The sequence below is a fragment of the Salvelinus sp. IW2-2015 genome, unplaced genomic scaffold, assembly GCF_002910315.2.
Source record: "Salvelinus sp. IW2-2015 unplaced genomic scaffold, ASM291031v2 Un_scaffold2980, whole genome shotgun sequence".
NCBI lineage: Eukaryota > Metazoa > Chordata > Actinopteri > Salmoniformes > Salmonidae > Salvelinus > Salvelinus sp. IW2-2015.
This window is the reverse complement of record NW_019944275.1, coordinates 16,237-34,724: the sequence shown is the minus strand read 5'-3', so window position 1 is coordinate 34,724 and position 18,488 is coordinate 16,237. Positions and strand designations below refer to the sequence as shown.

Here is an 18,488-nt window from a genome sequence, read left to right as displayed (position 1 = left end):
AAGTAGCAAGCTCAATAAGACAGGTACACTGTGGAGACTAAGTAGAGCATGAGACAACGACTACCATACAGTCCTCTTGCTTTGTGCACGCACACGTGGGGCATGTACGCAGGCACAGGCACACACATGCAATGCGCGTACGTGCGCATGACCGCGCACACACACACACTGTTTGGAAGGACATGACTAATACAGTGTTTGGCTCTCAATGTGAAGAACTCCTACGGTTTCCTTTTTTTAAAATTCAGGAATCAAAACTAGGGCGATTCAGGGTACGTGTTATTGTGCCATGTGTGTGTGTTTTGCGAGATCCATTTTATGGATTACAGTCAAGGATATTATGTTTAAATTGCTTGGGAGTTAGTTTGGACATATTATTCAGATCGGAATATGGAGCAATGAATATATATGTAATCTGTAATTTACGGGGACGAGAATATTTCCCACATCTCCCGACGTTAAAATAGTAATGCCACTGTTGCTCTGGTGCATTTAGCCTATATTCCAATTAACGCTTGTATAATGAGAACATATGGAGGATATTGGATGGAGCAGGCTAACTACTGCTCCCTTCTAGATGCGCTACTATTAAACTATTTACTCTTTGTTTGTCGATAACTTTTGTGTTGTTCACATTGCCCATTCTCCATTTCACCTCACATAATAACATATTGTCAGTTGTGTTACCTGTTGCTCCCTGGTTTCAGTGTCCTATGGTTGCTCCTGTGGTATGGGAAGTCCACGTCTCACTACCTACTGTACTGTTGGTACATACGAACTACACACAGCTATCCCTATGTGCTGCTTTCTAAAAAGAGGGTTGGCCACCCAGCACAGAACATGAGTCAGGTAACTGTAACAGAACGTTGCCTCTGAGCTCCGGTGAATTTTGGACACGCATCGATTCGGTTTGGGAGGTAGGGAGTGACAAACATATTTCTCTGAAAGGGATTTTTCTGTACTCCCATGTCTATTTTAAAAACCTTATAGACGTTTTAAGTTTCACGTTTTCGTGTGTCTGCTGCACTGATGTGACGAGTTTTGCGTTTCAAAAGCGGATACAACGCTCAGGTGTTTGTTTTTCATAGGTGGATTTTCTGCCTTTTAAAAAAATTATTCCTAAATAGAGCAGCGACAGGAGGTTTTCCCCTGCGGTATATTTCTTTATTGCAATACTCTTTTTTACCACGTCAGTTTTTTCTTTCTTTCGTTTTTAAATATTTAATTTGCAACCACCGACAACGCCGAGTGGCCACGTTGGAACAAACAGGTAAGTGTCTGCAATAATATTATTAGCCAACACCTTTCGATTTCAACGTTTCTTTGCRTTTGTTTTCTACTGAATTTGAAAGTTAGAAAAGTTAGTAAACGTCCTTGGGTTGACACCTTTTGAACTCGTGCCAACTCGMGCTAAAAATGTGATCCTTGTGCGCAAGCAACGACAGGCCTGGCTGCAAGCTGATGATTTGCAACGTGCTTGACCTCTGTAAACCATTAAGCCACACATTCACTAAATAATTATAGAATCATAGTTACATTTGGTCCCATCTTATRTGTTGATATATTCATTCATCAGCTTAGAAATTAACTTGACAYTGAGTGTGGAAAGTCACAAAGAGGCCTCATAGAAAAAAAACATTTGGAAGGAGAGGTTATAGAATATTGCCAAAATGATGTTGAGCTTTTCCATATCAATTCGAGTTATTTCACAGATCTCCCACATTTCTAGAGGGTACATTCAGAAATCARGATACACTTGAATGGAGTATTTAAATACAGAGAACATAATATACCTCAAAGGGACGGCTAAATGTAGCTCATTATAACCTAGTTAATTAATGCGTTCTGGGATGACGGAACATATTGGGCCAGCTTTCTATCGCGGAGACTAGAGCATTAAGGCCTAGTCTGCTGTTGCACCACCTACACACACCACCAATATTGTACACACACAACATAGCTGACACGCTAAACTACCCGTCTAAGAGAATCCCTTGGCTCACTGATTATATATACTGCGAAAAAAGGGACTGTTAGATGTAGGAACTGACTTGCATAATATGTGAACACATACGGTATGTTCCTACTAGTGTGCTGAGACACATGGACTGTGTGTTATTTCTATATCTTCTTGCCCATGTGATGTTCAATGCACAGAGTTGCTCATCTAATCTGCTGCATTGTGAACTGCTGAGGTGACGTCATTATGTAGACCAAGCCTGGTCTCATTCTGAGAGAGAAGCCAGGGCTTTAACCTGAGTCATCTAAAACCACCAGCATATAGATCTGCTTAGCTGGCACAAGAGACATGCACGTGGGGGGAAGGACCCCAGGTTACAGGTCTCCAGGGAGGTACTCTTTAAAGTCTTCCTTCGCTGAACCCCCTAGGTCCTAACTGTGTGTGTGCTAGCCCAAGGGTGGCATAAACATAATTGAACCCTGACTCATTTTGTTTCTAGGAAGTAGTATGGTGTTCAGTTCACTCTTTAAGTCCCTATAACCAGGGCATATTCATTACTGCACATTGTAGCTTTCTGTTTTGCAACAGAAAATCAAAAAACAATGTTTCTTAATGGACAAATTCAGGTAGTTACTCCCTGTTTCAGATGTTTTTCTTCCGTTTGGTATCTAGTGACCATCCTGGTCTCAGAGCATTTTTTATTTCTGGACGTAAATTCGAAACACTTCATTTAGTCAGATGTTTCGTATGGTGTATGCGTTTGTGAATGTCATCATCTATATCGTATGGCTCCAGGTCATCTATAAGTCTTTGCTAGGTAAAGCCCCGCCTTATCTCAGCTCACTGGTCACCATAGCAACACCCACCCGTAGCACGCGCTCCAGCAGGTATATTTCACTGGTCATCCTCAAAGCCAACACTTACTTTGGCCGTCTTTCCTTCCAGTTTTCTGCTGCCAATGACTGGAACGAATTGCAAAAATCACTGAAGCTTGAGTCTTATATCTCCCTCTAACTTTAAGCATCAGCTGTCAGAGCAGCTTCCGATCACTGTACCTGACATAGCCAATCTGTAATAGCACACCCAACTACGCTCATCCCCATCTTGTTACTTATCCTCTTGCTCTTTTGCACCCCAGTATCTCTACTTGCCATCATCATCTGCACATCTATCACCTCCAGTGTTGATGCAAATTTGATTATTTCGCCTCCATGGCCTATTTATTGCCTTACCTCCCTAATCTTTAACATTTGCACACACTGCACATAGATTTTTCTATTGTGTTATTGACTGTACGTTTGTTTATGTGTAACTTTGTGTTGTTGTTTTTGTCGCACTGCTTTGCTTTATCTTGGCCAGGTCGCAGTTGTAAATGAGAACTTGTTCTCAACTGGTCTACCTGGTTAAATAAAATATGTTACAAATTTATATTTGTACAATATGTTACGAATTTGCTAAACGTATATGTTAAGAATTCCAATATGTTGTGGCTAATGTTAGCTAACTGGCTAACATTAGATAGGCTACGGTTTAGGGTTTAAAGCTAAAAATAGTAAGTAGGTAGGTTCACAAAATTGTGTTGAGGAACACAAAAGGCCACTCTAAATTGGCAGTTGTCACACAACACAATACCACAGATGTCCCAAGTTTTGAGGAAGTGTACAATTGTCATGCTGACTGCAGGAATGTCCACCAGAGCTGTTGCCAAAGCATTTTCTGTTAAATTCTCTACCATAAACTGCCTCCAACGTTGTTTTAGAAAATTTGGCAGTACGTCCAACCAGCCTCACAACCGCAGACCACGTGTATGGCGTCGTGTGGGCACAGGTGCACCCCAGCACAAAGTGCACCAGTGCGCGCCCACACGACACCATACACGTGGTCTGTGGTTGTGAGGCTGGTTGGACGTACTGCCAAATTTTCTAAAACAACGTTGGAGGCAGTTTATGGTAGAGAATTTAACAGAAATGCTTTGGCAACAGCTCTGGTGGACATTCCTGCAGTCAGCATGACAATTGTACACTTCCTCAAAACTTGGGACATCTGTGGCATTGTGTTGTGTGACAACTGCACAATTTAGAGGGGCCTTTTATTGTCCCCAGCACAAGGTGCACCTGTGCTATCCTCAGCACAAGGTGCAACTTTTGCTGACGGCAACGTTGTGAACAGAGTACCCCATGTTGGCGGTGGGTTATGGTATCGTCAGCATAAACTATGGAAAATGAACACAATGACATTTTATTGATGACAATTTGAATGCACTGAGATACCGTGACGGAGAATAGAAAAATAGAAGGGGGGCAAATACTTTTTCACAGCACTGTATGTATGTGTATATACTGGTGTATGTATGTGTATACTGGTGTATGTGTGTGTATATACTGGTGTATGTATGTGTATATACTGGTGTATGTATGTGTAATATACTGGTGTATGTGGTGTGTATATCCTGGTGTATGTGTGTGTATATACTGGTTGTATGTGTGTGTATATACTGGTGTATGTATGTTATATACTGGTGTAGTGTATATACTGGTGTATGTGTGTGTATATACTGGTGTATGTGTGTGTATATACTGGTGTATGTATGTGTATATACTGGTGTATGTGTGAGAGATTGGTGGGGGAGAGAGGAGGGGCGCAAAAGAAAGATGAAACTGTGAAGTAAGTGTAACCACATCAGTTGGATTTTTATCTCTGCTATCCTGCTGAAGAGAGCGAGTGTCACACTGACAAGACCGAGGGAGATAAAAACYGAGAGATAAATCATGGTGAAGGGAGAGCTGGAGTGATGAGATCTCTCTCTCCCCTGGGTGATGGATGACTAGTCTGCTGGAGGGAAATTTCTCACTGCCTCAAACACTGCCCTGCAGTGACTACGCTACCCCTCTTTCTCTCTGTTTCTCTCAAACACAATGTTCCCCTCTATTTAAATGTCTTTTTCTCTTTCTGTTTCTATATATGTCTCTTTTTCTCTACCTCTTTGTTTCCATTTTACTGTCTCTCTTCCAATTCCTCTATCGTTGTCTATTTCTTTCTTCCAATTCCTCTATCGTTGTCTGTTTCTCTCTTTCTCTTTCATTCCTTCTCGCAGGTTCTGTTCTGCTCACTTACATAACAGTTCCTGTAAATGACATTGACTAATTATTACCATTAGAAGTACTGTAGCAGAGATCCCATGCTCTCTACACTATAGTACATATAACTCCAGTGATCTGTCTCATCAGTTTGTGTGATGTCAGTCTGCTTTGTCTTTCATACCTGATCTTAGAGGCTCCCCAGACCCCAGGTGTTTGTGGTATGTGTAAGTGGGAATCTTTTTGTGTCTCCGTATTCTTTTCACCACACAACCGTTGTTTGTCAGTGTCTGGACTTTGTCCGGGAAGGTAGTGTGAACTGGAGAAGGTACAGTTTACATTTTGTGTGTCTCCCACTGTCTAGAATCATGTGACAGTGACCCAACAAAATAAAAAGTACTCTTTTGAAAGGTTTACTTTCTCCTATACCCACAGTACAAACCCCTCCTCCACACCTGCTGGCAAGGCAACACTACAGACCACATAAAACACCAAGACAATTATGTGACACTTTAAATCATGTATTATTGATGTCGAGGTAATGGTCTGGGGGTGATAATATAAACAAGGAAATGGGGCCTATTCTGACATGATAAAGTCAGCTGTTTAGCTCTTAGTAATTACCTAGCCCTTCATCATAGCGAGCAACCCATGAAACTGGTGTGTGTGTGGGAGGGCAAGTCCAAGGTAAKGGAATTACGCTGACTCAGGTTTTTCACTTTAAAATGTATGCCAAACAAAACCAATGATTTCAAAGTTAAAGAAACCATACAGCTCTATGTACAATGACTACTTTTAACAATTTCCACAGAAAGAAACACAAAAACACATTTACTTGAACAGTGCAGATGCACAATTTGGTAACAGAATTGCGGTTTGTGTGGTACAAACTGTAATTCTTTTACCAAACTTTGCACATTTTATCGTGGAATTGCCCAGTAGTAGTAGTTTTACCTGAGACCCTAGTTAAGGAAGCTATTCCAGGCAACTGATTTATGATGGGGAGGAGAGGCCAATTTAAGGTTGTCACAATGTTTATCTAACCTTAACTGTCTTTGCTATCTAACAATGATAGTAGCCGTTGAGACTGCTTTTTACTGCAGTGTTTGTGTGTGTGTGTGAGCAGTGCTTACTCAGTGTAAGGTAGAGGAGCCTGGTTTGTGAATGAGGTTTTTGATCAATGGGCATTTCAGCTGCCCGCAGGTTGTCATGACGCCAAGAGGTTGCCATGGTGTGAAAGGGCTGACTTGTCTTATGGGTGTGGACTAACCTAAGCCTCTTTTTTGGCTTTGAGTCAGTGTCGTTGGTATGGTCTCTTGTCTACAATAGAATCATTCACTACATTGTACAACATTAGCTGATAGTTTGCTCATCGTGATAAGGACTCTTATTTTGGAGTCTCCTTTGAATACTATTTGCATGATCACCTACTGTTTGTTAGATATGTGCTCGCGTGGCCAGGCACGCTTAATCTGTGCAAGCAGTGTTAAATACCAATGCAACTGCCATGTTAGGATGTCTGGGGGTGCAACCTGACGTCAGACATCGGTCTAATATATGGTATCTGTTTGCGTCAGGTTGCTTAGGCCACACCCACCACCCCGAGATTTGGCTTAGCCACACCCACCACCCCGAAGATGTTTGCTTAGGCCACACCCACCACCCCGAGATGTTTGGCTTAGGCCACACCCACCACCCCTGAGATGTTTGCTTAGGCCACACCCACCACCCCTGAGATGTTTGCTCTAGGCCAACCCACCACCCCTGAGATGTTTGCTTAGGCCACACCCACCACCCCTGAGATGTTTGCTTTAGGCCACACCCACCACCCCTGAGATGTTTGCTTAGGCCACACCACCACCCCCGAGATGTTTGCTTAGGTCAGTGGTAGCCTACGACAGTTAATAACATGGTGACTCAGATTTAAACGTTCCACTCAGACCAGATCAGATGGGTGATTTGACACAAGCTGAGGTCAAAGGTCACTCTTAGTTCCTCAGCACTGTGAGCTGGGTCACCAGTACACCAGGGTCAGGAGTGACTGTGTGGGATACCATGGTATGTCTGCATACCAGAGACATCTCTTTAGGCAATGTGTACTCCCCTTAGATTCCCAAGGTTTTGTCAACATGGCTAGATTCATAAAGACATGCTGTGGAATCACAGCCCCAGATGGCAAGCATACGTTGGCCGAGAGACGAAACCCAACGTTGGCCTTTGGAGGGATACCATACTCTAAATCCCACTGTTGTTTGACTTTCCTTATTAATCCAATCACCCATATATTTCTCTGATTAACAATCCCACAGAAGAGGGTGATGTATTGTCTCTCATTTCCTCCTCCAGTGGGTTAGAATGGGACTATGTTTGTCCTGTTGAATGGACTATGTTTGTCCTGTTGGAATGGACTCTGTTTGTCGGTTGGAATGGGACTACATGTTTGTCCTGTTGGAATGGGACTGTGTTTGTCTGTGGAATGGACTATGTTTGTCCTGTTGGAATGGGACTGTGTTTGTCCGGTTGGAATGGGACTATGTTTGTCCGGTTGGAATGGGACTGTGTTTGTCCGGTTGGGGACGGGACTGTTTGTCCGGTTGGAATGGGACTGTGTTTGTCCGGTTGGAACGGGCTGTGTTTGTCCGGTTGGAATGGACTTGTTGGAACGGGACTGTGTTTGTCCGGTTGGACAGGGACTGTGTTTGTCCGGTTGGAATGGGACTGTGTTGGAGATCGGGACTGTGTTTGTCCGGTTGGAATGGGACTGTGTTTGTCCGGTTGGAATGGGACTGTGTTTGTCCGGTTGGACAGGGACTGTGTTGTCCGGTTGAACGGGACTGTGTTTGTCCGGTTGGAATGGACGTGTTTGTCGTTGAACGGACTGTGTTTTGTCCGGTTGAACGGGACTGTGTTTGTCCGGTTGGACGGGACTGGTTTGTCCGGTTGGACGGGACTGTGTTGTCCGGTTGGAACGGACTGTGTTTGTCCGGTTGGAAAGGGACTGTGTTTGTCCGGGGGGTTTTTTGGACGGGACGTGTGTTTGTCCGTTGGGACGGGACTGTGTTTGTCCGGTTGGGACGGACTCTGTTTGTCCCGTTGGAACGGGACTCTGTTTGTCCGTTGGAACGGGACTCTGTTGTTCCGGTTGGGACGGGACTCTGTTTGTCCGGTTGGAACGGGACTCTGTTTGTCCGTTGGAAACGGGACTCTGTTTGTCCGTTGGAACGGGACTCTGTTTTGTCCGTTGGAACGGGACTCTGTTTGTCCGTTGGAACGGGACTCTGTTGTCCCGTCTGGAACGGACTCTGTTGTCCGGTTGGACGGGACTCTGTTTCGTCCGTTTGGAACGGGACTCTGTTGTCCGTTCGACCTTTGTCCGGTTGGAACGGGACTCGTTTGTCCGTTGGAACGGGACTCTGTTTGTCCGTTGGAACGGACTCTGTTGTCCCGTTGGAAACGGACTCTGTTTGTCCGGTTGGAACGGGACTCTGTTTGGTCCCGTTGGACGGGGACTCTGTTTGTCCGTTGGGACGGGACTCTGTTTGTTCCGTTGGAACGGGACTCTGTTTGTCCGGTTGGGACGGGACTCTGTTGTCCGTTGGGGACCTGTTTGTCCGGATTGGAACGGGACTCTGTTGTCCCGTTGGAACGGACTCTGTTTGTCCGTTGGAACGGGACTGTGTTTGTCCGTTGGAACGGGACTCTTTTGTCCGTTGGAACGGACTCTGTTTGTCCCGTTGGAACGGGACTCTGTTTGTCCGGTTGGAACGGGACTCTGTTTGTCCCGTTGGAACGGGACTCTGTTTGTCCTGGTGATGATGAGGAATGTTGACGTTAAACATTAACAACGGTTGTCTGTTCTGCAGATGGAGCACATCTATTCAAGGACTTTGTCTCTGTTTCAGAAGTAGGGTAAGAGTCACTGTGACCTGGCTGAAATGGTCCTTCGTTTAGATGAGGTTTCTCTGTTATCTTAGCTTAGACTCGTTAGCTTAGCTGCTAGGCCCCAAGGCAAACATTATTCCTGGTCTTCACCAATGATAACAGTGGAGATGAGACTAGCCAGATACACCAGTCCTGGTTAACCTTATCCAAACCCTGTTTCAGAGTTACACAGATATGCATGCATGCATGCATGCAGGCACACACACACACACCACACACACACACACACACACACACACACACACACACACACACACACAACACATGCGTATAATCCTTTACACACACACACACAGACATAACAGGGGAAACCACTGAAGCAAGCCAGTACATGTCACACCTCACAGAGCTGGGATGAGACTACTGCTGCTGCTGCAGCTGCACCCAGACAATGTTAGGCGGAGGTGACTCAATATTCTCATTACAGAACAGCCCAAAATAGTTTGATCAAAAGTAGGTCAAATGACAGAACCATACAATATCATATCCTATTGTCTGTGTGAGCAGCTAGGTTTAGGTGTGTTAGGCTTGTTTGTATTATGCTCGCGTGTGTGAGAATACACGTGGCCCTGTGTATATTCAACGAGCTGGTTTGACATGTCATTTTGTGRTTTAACTGATGGAATCAGTGATGACAAAGGGGATAATAAGTAGGGATGTCAGTTCTCAGAAACATCTGAACGTCTCTGGCGACAATTGGAAATCATGTGTGTGTGACATGTTTGTGCTGTGAGGCAGCCCGAGGTGTCTTGTCAGAACAGGTGTCTCATCCTGGCCCCCTGTTAGTCTCTTGATCTTATTCTCTCTTGCGCTCGATCGCTCTCTCTCTCCCTTGCTCATGCTCTCTCGCTCTCTCCCTTGCTCACTCTGTTTCTCTCTGACACTTTCAATTCAAGAAACAAAGTTTATTGATGTGGAAAGTGTAGCAACTTACAAAGTCAAACATTTTGCCAAAGCAAACGTGTAAGAACATTTTCAAGAAAGAATTAATATGTACCCAGCAGTTCTATCTCCGACTCCTCCCCTATCCGACTCCTCCCCCTCTCCTGGTTATGTCAATCAACTGGTGCTTCACCGTGTGTGTGTGTGTGTGTGTGTGTGTGTGTGTGTGTGTGTGGTGCGATTTGTGTTACCTGTCAGGTTGTGTTTAAACAGTGGTTCTAGATACGAGACCTACATGCTGACCTTTCACCCRTCTCTCACCTCTATATATACACACACTCCCACATTTCCTGACGATATAGAGCCTGACATATGAGTGCTTATGATTAACTCAAATAAGCCACACACACACATACACACACACGTATCGCACGTTATCACAGACATATCAGTGTTTCAACAGCATGTCGTGTCCTGCTCTGTCTCAGTAGAATGTTGTTGTCCTCTCATCTCTTGTTCGCTCTCTCTCTCATGGCTTAGTCTTAGACAGTCAGCATGGCTTACTCTGCAACTACATAGAACCCTCAGCTCTCTGCCTGTCAATGGCAAAAGTTACACTTTTTTTTGTCTGGTACTTTATCCTTTTAACTCCCCTCAATTCACTGAATGTGTCCCAATGCCACACTATTCCCTACGTAATACACTACTTTGACCCAGGCCCATAGTGCACTACTTTTGACCAGAGCTCTATGTAGGCAATGGGTTGCCATTGACAGTGTAGCTCAGATAGTTCAGCTGGTAATTCCCCTCAGAGATGTGTTCAGTAGGCCAGGCTTAGAGAGCTGCCTCCAGGGTTGAGGGATCAGGTAGGCAGTGAGCGAAGGGATGGTGMGTGTGTTGTACCTTAGTGTTCCATGACTGCACCAGTGGAGGATATTGCAGAGAGCGCGGTGGAGGAGGAGAAGCCTGGCCCCTGGACAAACAGAGACACTATTGTGTGTGTGTGTGTGTGCGGTACTCAAAGGAGCACCTGACAGAGGGGGCATTGATGCACCCTGGGCTGAGACTCCTTACAGCCCAACACTATGAAGAGGAGGAAACATCCCACACAAACCTACATGTTATTTGTCATGTGATGTACTGTATAATGAATTACTGTGCACTCCAAGCACTGTTGCAGATAATGATGCAATACTGAAATAATCAAGTGGTGTGTGTGAAGGAAGTCATTGAATCCACTAGACATTGGTTGTGTGGGGTAACTTGATAAATGACTAAGAATAGTGATCTGTAGTTTACTTTGGTAATCCCTGCCACACTCCCAGTCTGTTCACTGTTGACACTGGGCTGCTATTGCAGCATACACATACATACAAACACCGCTCAATAGGAATGCAGTGTTTTCATTCCCCTGACCCAGCCTGTCACAGAGAAATTATAGTGGGCAGTGTGCTGTTGGATCTGGCCCAAGCAAACACCATAGATTCCTGTCATCACACACACACACAATATATATACAGTGCCAGTCATAAGTTTGGACACACCTACTCGTTCAAGGGCTTTTCTTTATTTTCACTATTTTATACTTTGTAGAATAATAGTGAAGACATCAACTATGAAATAACACATGTAGTAAAGAAAAAAGTGTTAAACAAATCAAAATATATTTTAGTTTCTTCAAATTAGCCACCCTTTGCCTTGATGACAACATTGCACACTTGGCATTCTCTCAACCAGCTTCACCTGGAATGCTTTTCCAACCATCTTGAAGGAGTTCCCACAAATGCTGAGCACTTGTTGGCTGCTTTTCCTTCACTCTGTAGTCCAACTCATTCCAAACCATCTCAATTGGGTTGAGTTCGGGTGATTTGTGGAGGCCAGGTCATCTGATGCAGCACTCCATCACTCTCCTTCTTGGTCAAATAGCCCTTACACAGCCTGGAGGTGTGTTTTGGGTCATTGTCCTGTTGAAAAACAAATGACAGTCCAACTAAGCGCAAACCAGGTGGGATGGCATATCTCTGCAGAATGCTGTGGTAGCTATGCTGGTTAAGTGTGCCTTGAATTCTAAATAAATCACTGACAGTGTCACCAGCAAAGCACCATCACACCACCTCCTCCATGCTTCACGTGCAGAGATCATCTGTTCACCTACTCTGCGTCTCACAAAGACACGGCGGTACACAGCTAGCGTGGTTAACGTTTACTTTGGTTGGCATGGCTTCAGTGCAAACACTCCCAGAGCCTTGGTGTGCAACACACACAGTGGTTAAAAGGATGTATATTTTGCCCTGTGGGAGGCTACCTGGTGTGCTGCTGCCCCCCTCCTTCGCCTCCGAGCGTTCTCTGCGGGAACAGGTGGTTGTAAGCGGGGCGTAGCCTATGTTATGCATAGACGGGGCCAGGTGCCACTATCACCAACCATATTTCCCTTAAATGTTTTAATTATTTTGTTGGTAAGGCTGTGTGTTATATTACTAAAGCATTGGTAAACAGCAGAGGCAGAACCTAATAAGGGCCATTTGAAGGCTGTTCCAGAGAAGGCTGCAATATAGCCAATACATTCCAGCACATGGACAGCGGTCAGAAATGTAACCCGTATAAGTCGATCGAACACACCGAATGCACAATCGATCAAGAAACACCTATTTTATCTGCAAATAATAGGCAATAGGCCTATATTATACAACATAAATATAATAGACAATCTCTCGACAGAAAACCGAAACACAGCTATTCTTCAAACCTGGCCAAGAATACAGCGCAAAGCAGTTTGACACATACAACACAGAGTTACACATGGAATAAAAAACATACAATCAATAATATAGTAGGAAGAAAATATATATACAGCATGGTGCAAACGAGGTAGGATAAGAGAGGTAAGGCAATAAAATAGGCCTGGTGGCGAAGTTATTACAATATAGCAATTAAACACTGGAATGGTGAAGTGTGCAGAAGATGAATGTGCATAGAGATACTGGGGTGCAAAGAGCTAGATAAATAAATAATAAATAAATAAATACAGTATGGGGATGAGGTAAGATGGATGGGCTAATTTACAGATGAGTATGTACATGGTGCAGTGATTGTGAGCTGTCCTGAGCAGCTGGTGCTTAAACTAGTGAGGGGTAAGAGTCTCCATCTTAGTGATTTTTGCAGTTCGTTCCCGTCATTGGCAGCAGAGATGGAAGGAGATGGCCCAAAGGAAGATTGGCTTTTGGGGGTGACCAGTGAGATATACCTTGCTGGAGCGCGTGCTACGGGCGGGTGCTGCTATGGTCGACAGTGAGCTGAGATAAGGCGGCTTTACCTAGGCAGAGACTTCTAGATGATCATGGGCCAGTGGGTTTGGCGACGAGTATGGGAGGAGGTAGGGCCAGCCAACGAAGAGCGTACAGGTCACAGGGAGTGGGATAGTATATGGGCCTTGGTGACAAAAACGGATGCACTGTGATGACTGCATCAGTTTGCTGAGTAGAGTGTTGGAGGCTATTTTTGTAAAATGAGCATATCGAAGTCAAGGATCAGAAGAGACGGTTAGTTTTTACGAGGGTATGTTTGGCAGCGATGAGTGAAGGAGGCCTTGTTGCGAAATGAAGCCAATTCTAGATTAATTTTTGGTTTGGAGATTTTCAATGTGAGTCTGGAAGGAGCGTTCTACAGGGTCTAACCAGACCACCTAGGTTTTGTAGTTGTCCACACTATTCTAATGTCAGAATCGTTTTGTATGACGACTTCCATTTTAGCAAACCCTAGTCTGCAGACTAAAACCATTTCTTTTCAAGTGCGCTGAAAACAAACATCATCCCTCTCGTCCTCCTGACACCTTAACAGCACAGTCCTTGGTGAGGGCCTTCATTACATCCACATATCGTATCTCGAGGCGGTCAAGGGAACTCATATCTAGAGATGGGTCACCACCCGCTGGTCGTTTAGAGTTCACTTTTCTTTCTGGTGAACTCAATCCAAACCACTCAACACTTGACCATCTTCTTTATGCTATGCCGAAGAATGGTGTATAAAACAGTTCAACAGCATCATAAAATGTTTCAATCTCTGCACATTCTTGACAGAGTTTGTCATGTACAGAGTTTGCAATGCACATAACAGCAAGCGGCTCTTTTTGTTATATTCTGGCCGGCAACCCCGAATAGACCACGCTCATGTCTAGCAGCTCCATCAATACCCCTGCCTACGACATTTGAAATATCCAACCATTATCCTCTATGCGGCCAGCATTTTATGGTTGACAGCTCGAGCTGCTGATGTGTCCAGCAGTCTCCAGAATCCCAAACGAACTGATGGTCAGGATCTGTGGTGACATTATTTTACATCCTTATACCTCTCACATAGCGATTAAACTTGGCTTAACTGGTCTACTTGGATCATGCTGTGTGGTGTCCATAATACAAAAACTATATCATTATTTACTTTATTTTTTATTTATTTAAATGGGTCTTCCTGCACTCTCCCTGAAATGTCCACAGTTCAACTTGTTGGCAAGATATAAATCAGCTTTCATTTTGATTTGAGGGACTGAGATAGTTACGGATACCTGATGGCATTTCTAAGGTATTTCAGAACTGGGTCGTCAAATGAACACGAGTTGAATTTTCCTGGAGAAACTTCCCACTGTTGGCTGCACCAGCTTTTCAACAGTGCCCTCAACGCCAAATTACTGATGCAATGTGTGAAGTACTATTAAACTATGTGCTCAAGACACCTGTTGCCGAAATTGCTGCTTACGCACGGCCTTTTCTCCATTTCTGCTCAAAGGTGCATTGAGCTTCCTATTGCTACTCATATACGCAAACCGGCACCCATGTTGAATCTGGGATGTCTCATGACATGCTATTTTGGATGTTAGATGCGCGCAATCTCTCACCCATTTGACCAGAGAAGAAGGGGCACTCCGATCTCACGAAAGCGCAGCAAGGCGTGCACAATACGCGCAATTAGCTTGGCTGAATACATAGCATTGTAGGGTCATTTGATTCCAGCCTTGGTTGTAGTGGTGTAATACGACTTGGAAAACACCGCCTTTCGTCACTCTCTGGGAATGGGCCAGTAGGCTTACACGAGCTAATGCACTAACGTGCCGTTTAACATTTTTTTGCATCCACATTTGTTGCATTAATGCTCCCTGTCAGTTGGATTGGTTAAACAAAGGCATCTGTCCCATCCACTGTTTCCTCAGCCGCCAACGATTCTAGCTCGCCCGCCCTCTTCTCCCCGCCCGGGGAATAGCTTGTCCAGCCGTTTGTGCTCAGGGTCATAATCCCCGATACCGACAACCAGTATCCTCCTCTGTCACAGTTGCCTCTCTTCTCTGGCAGGATTGACACACACGCTTGGCCGTGGTCACTTGAACCCGTAAAAGCTGCTGCTGGCGATAAGAAACTACATCCTCTTCTGGTCCGCTACATGGCTGTGCAAAGCAATGGCTGCACTTGAAAAATGAAACAATTTTGATTCTTGCTTGCTTCTCATTTGTGTGCCTCCTCTTTTGGGTCCAACTTTTTAAATCCGTAATTTTTTATCTCTCGACTGTCTTTATAATTTTAGGCCGTTGTCTCTTGATAGCTAGCTCAATTGCTTGCTGAAACACGATGACAGACAACACGCTTTGAGAGTATTGCACAATGAGTCCCGAAAATCATTTACTTATCTTAAACTTGGTATTGATACTGTGAATAATATGATTTTTTAGCAGTTTAAATGGATTTATTGTCATGCAATACATAAAAAATTCACGCTGACTTATGTAGTCGGCAAGAAAAAAATGTTGTTTGTTGAAACCATCAGCGGGTCATTTATCATATAGCCACTTTAAAGAAAAGATCTTCTCGTCAAACCGTAGACTGATGGACCCGCGCCAACTTAATACTGGGCATGGTGGGGCGGTAATTCAAGATGACAATAGGGGGCCCTGGTGCGCGGACCACTCTGCGTGCGTACGGGCCTGGTACGGGCCCTGGTGCGACCGCACCGGCCTGAGCTATGCACTGAGAGCAGGGGGTTATATGGTTATATCGGAGCATTCTTCCTAGAGGTGCGCCACCAATGTCGGTCTCTCACAACACCCGGTTACTCAGAGTAATAGGTTATGGACGTGTGACATGCACAATACACATTGAGGGTGGACGTGTTGGGGGTTGTGTCAACAAGCATGCAGCATGAGCACACAGACAGTATGAAGGTTTAGTCCAAGCCAGACCAAGACCGTAAAGTGAGGGGTTTCCTAGTCAAGTCTCAGATCAATATGATGGGGTAGGTGGTAAAAGGCTAAATTAGTCCCATTACAGTGACATACCGTGGCGATCAAAAGAGTTCAGCCAGCACACTGACACAATACCCCCGTGTTGCCGTCGGCGACCGACGCAGCACGACACCTTCAAAGCATGATGTTTTCTGGCTCCATTTCCTCCCGACATTGGAGTTAGAGAGGGACAGAGACCGGGCCCCCCCCCCCTGACCTGTGGAGGTTTTAAAACAGGGAAACCACACACACACACACCGTTTGGTCAAAGTAAGCACAGGTACGAGGTGATATTGTAGTGGAGCATCTCACACTACTCAATTAGCACAGTAATGGTAAAGTAAATAGAACAAGTATGGCTTCATTCACATGTTGATGATTTCAGGGTGCAAGACAAGAGTTGTACAGTAGTGGCTAAAGCATAAGCAGACTGGTATGCTACCAGGCTATCCACTAGTAACCCAGGGTTTCTGATCTGGCAGCTAGTAAGCTACTAAGGGTGTCATAGCCAATGGGAATAAGACAATGGAATCACACACTGGAGGTTGCACTTGGAGCACTACGCATTGCACTGAAGGTTGGGTCCACTTGGACTGAAGATGAGATGTAAAAAGGGCTCACTTGTTGCATGGAGACAGAGTTAAATCCAATCTAGAGGTGTGAATAAGTCATATTTTAAGTCTGACACGGCCAGAGGCCAGTATTTATTATCCGAGAGGATCTTCACAAATCAGAAATTATCTGGGCTCTACGCCCCTAGCCTCTGGGATGGAAGTGCGAACTGTGCCTCGACTAGCCTTGACTGGGCACCTCTTGTCGCACAGAAAGGAGTCCGGTCTGTGTGTGAATGTGAGAGAGATGTGTTGTGGGATTAAGGTGCGTGTGTGTCTGTGGGGGGGGGGGGGACGACAGGCTTCAGCAACCCAACACAACAAGACAGCCTTTCAAAGGATGCGAAATAGCACCATGGGCCAACAAATTAAAATTAAGAATCAAAGGCTTCTTCCTCCTCTGAATCAATAATATCAGATTCAGGGAATATCTGTGTCAGACACACCGCTACAGTCCAAGGCCATTGGAAGCTGGCATCGCATCTCTCTCCTGTTTTGGGCAAGAGGAGAGCACACACGATTTTAACCAGGAGCGTCTCCAGATGAATCGGCGCCGAGCCATCCAAGTCACAAAGACCAGAGCTCACACACATCCGCTGCTGTTGTTATTGGCTGCAGTCAAGGAGTTGATTGAAATAGAACCCACCAATCATAACATAGAGTTGCCTGGAAAGAGTCCTCATTCTTTAGTTGTAAGAAAATAATCAAAGGCAATTCCTCTGTGTGTGTGTGTGTGTGTACACTCAATCATAGAGTCTATAGCTTGAAGGGGCGATTTGTTGCAAAGTGCTTTTGTCATCACCCATAGATTTTCAGTTCCTACACGAGGTCAGTCTAGTAGAGAACCCTCTTTGTCATGGTTGTGCTGCTGTTTAGATACAGACACCAACCTAGGAGGACAGATAAAATCAATCATAGTGTTGCGAGTGTGTGTGAGAGAGATGAGAAGAGCGTGTACGTGCCGAGTGTGTCGATATACAGTACAAGTCAAATTTGGACACCTAACTCATTCAAGGGTTTTTCTTGAATTTTACTATTTTCTACTTGTAGAATTATAGTGAAGACATCAAATATGACATAACACATGATATGGAAGAAAAAAAGTTTAACAATCAAAATATATTTCATATGAGATTCTTCAAGTAAGCCACCCTTTGCCTTAATGACAGCTTTGCACACTTGGCATTCTCTCAACCAGCCTTCAGTGAGGTGTCACCTGAACATTTCAAATAACAGATGTTCCATGTTAAATTTTATTTTGTGGATTTCTTTCCTTCTTATTTTGTTGAGCCAATCAGTTGTGATGTGACAAGGTAGTGGGTAGTATACAGAAGATAGCCCTATTTGGTAAAATACAAGTTCATATTATGGCAAGAACAGCCTCAAATAAAAACAAAGAAACGAGAATCCATCATTACTTAAGACATGGTCAGTCAATACGGAACATTTCAAGAACTTTGAAAAAAAACCTCAAGTGCTATGATGAAACTGGCTCTCATGAGGACACCACAGGAAAGGAAGACCCACAGTTACCTCTGCTGCAGAGGATTAAGTTCATTGGAGTTACCAGCCTCAGAAATTTCAGCCCAAATAATGCTTCAGAGCTCAAGTAAAGACACCAGCATAACATCAACTGTTCAGAAGGAGACGGCGTAAATCAGGCCTTCATGGTCGAATTTGCTGCAAAGAAACCACTACTAAAAGGAGCACCAATAAGAAGAGACTTGCTTGGGCAAAACACATTTTGGTTCGCA

At 44.5% G+C, this 18,488-nt stretch overlaps 2 protein-coding genes across 2 annotated transcripts in view; one reads left to right on the top strand and one right to left on the bottom strand.

Annotated features, from left to right (window-relative positions):
* The first annotated feature begins 789 nt into the window (after positions 1–789).
* Positions 790–18,488, top strand: part of LOC112075096 (paralemmin-3-like) — a 33,061-nt gene continuing 15,362 nt past the window's right edge. The window contains exon 1 of the mRNA XM_070440764.1: positions 790–917. The gene's annotated coding sequence lies outside the window, so the exon portion shown is untranslated. The remainder of the gene's footprint in view (positions 918–18,488) is intronic.
* On the bottom strand, positions 7,569–8,876 carry LOC139025627 (proteoglycan 4-like). The gene has a single exon (XM_070440762.1). The coding sequence runs from the start codon at positions 8,874–8,876 to the stop codon at positions 7,569–7,571; it is 1,308 nt and encodes a 435-aa protein (XP_070296863.1).

Bases quoted from the DNA above. Each gene is read 5' to 3' on its own strand.
- LOC139025627 (XM_070440762.1), bottom strand. From the start codon at position 8,876: ATGTTTAACGTCAACATTCCTCATCATCACCAGGACAAACAGAGTCCC.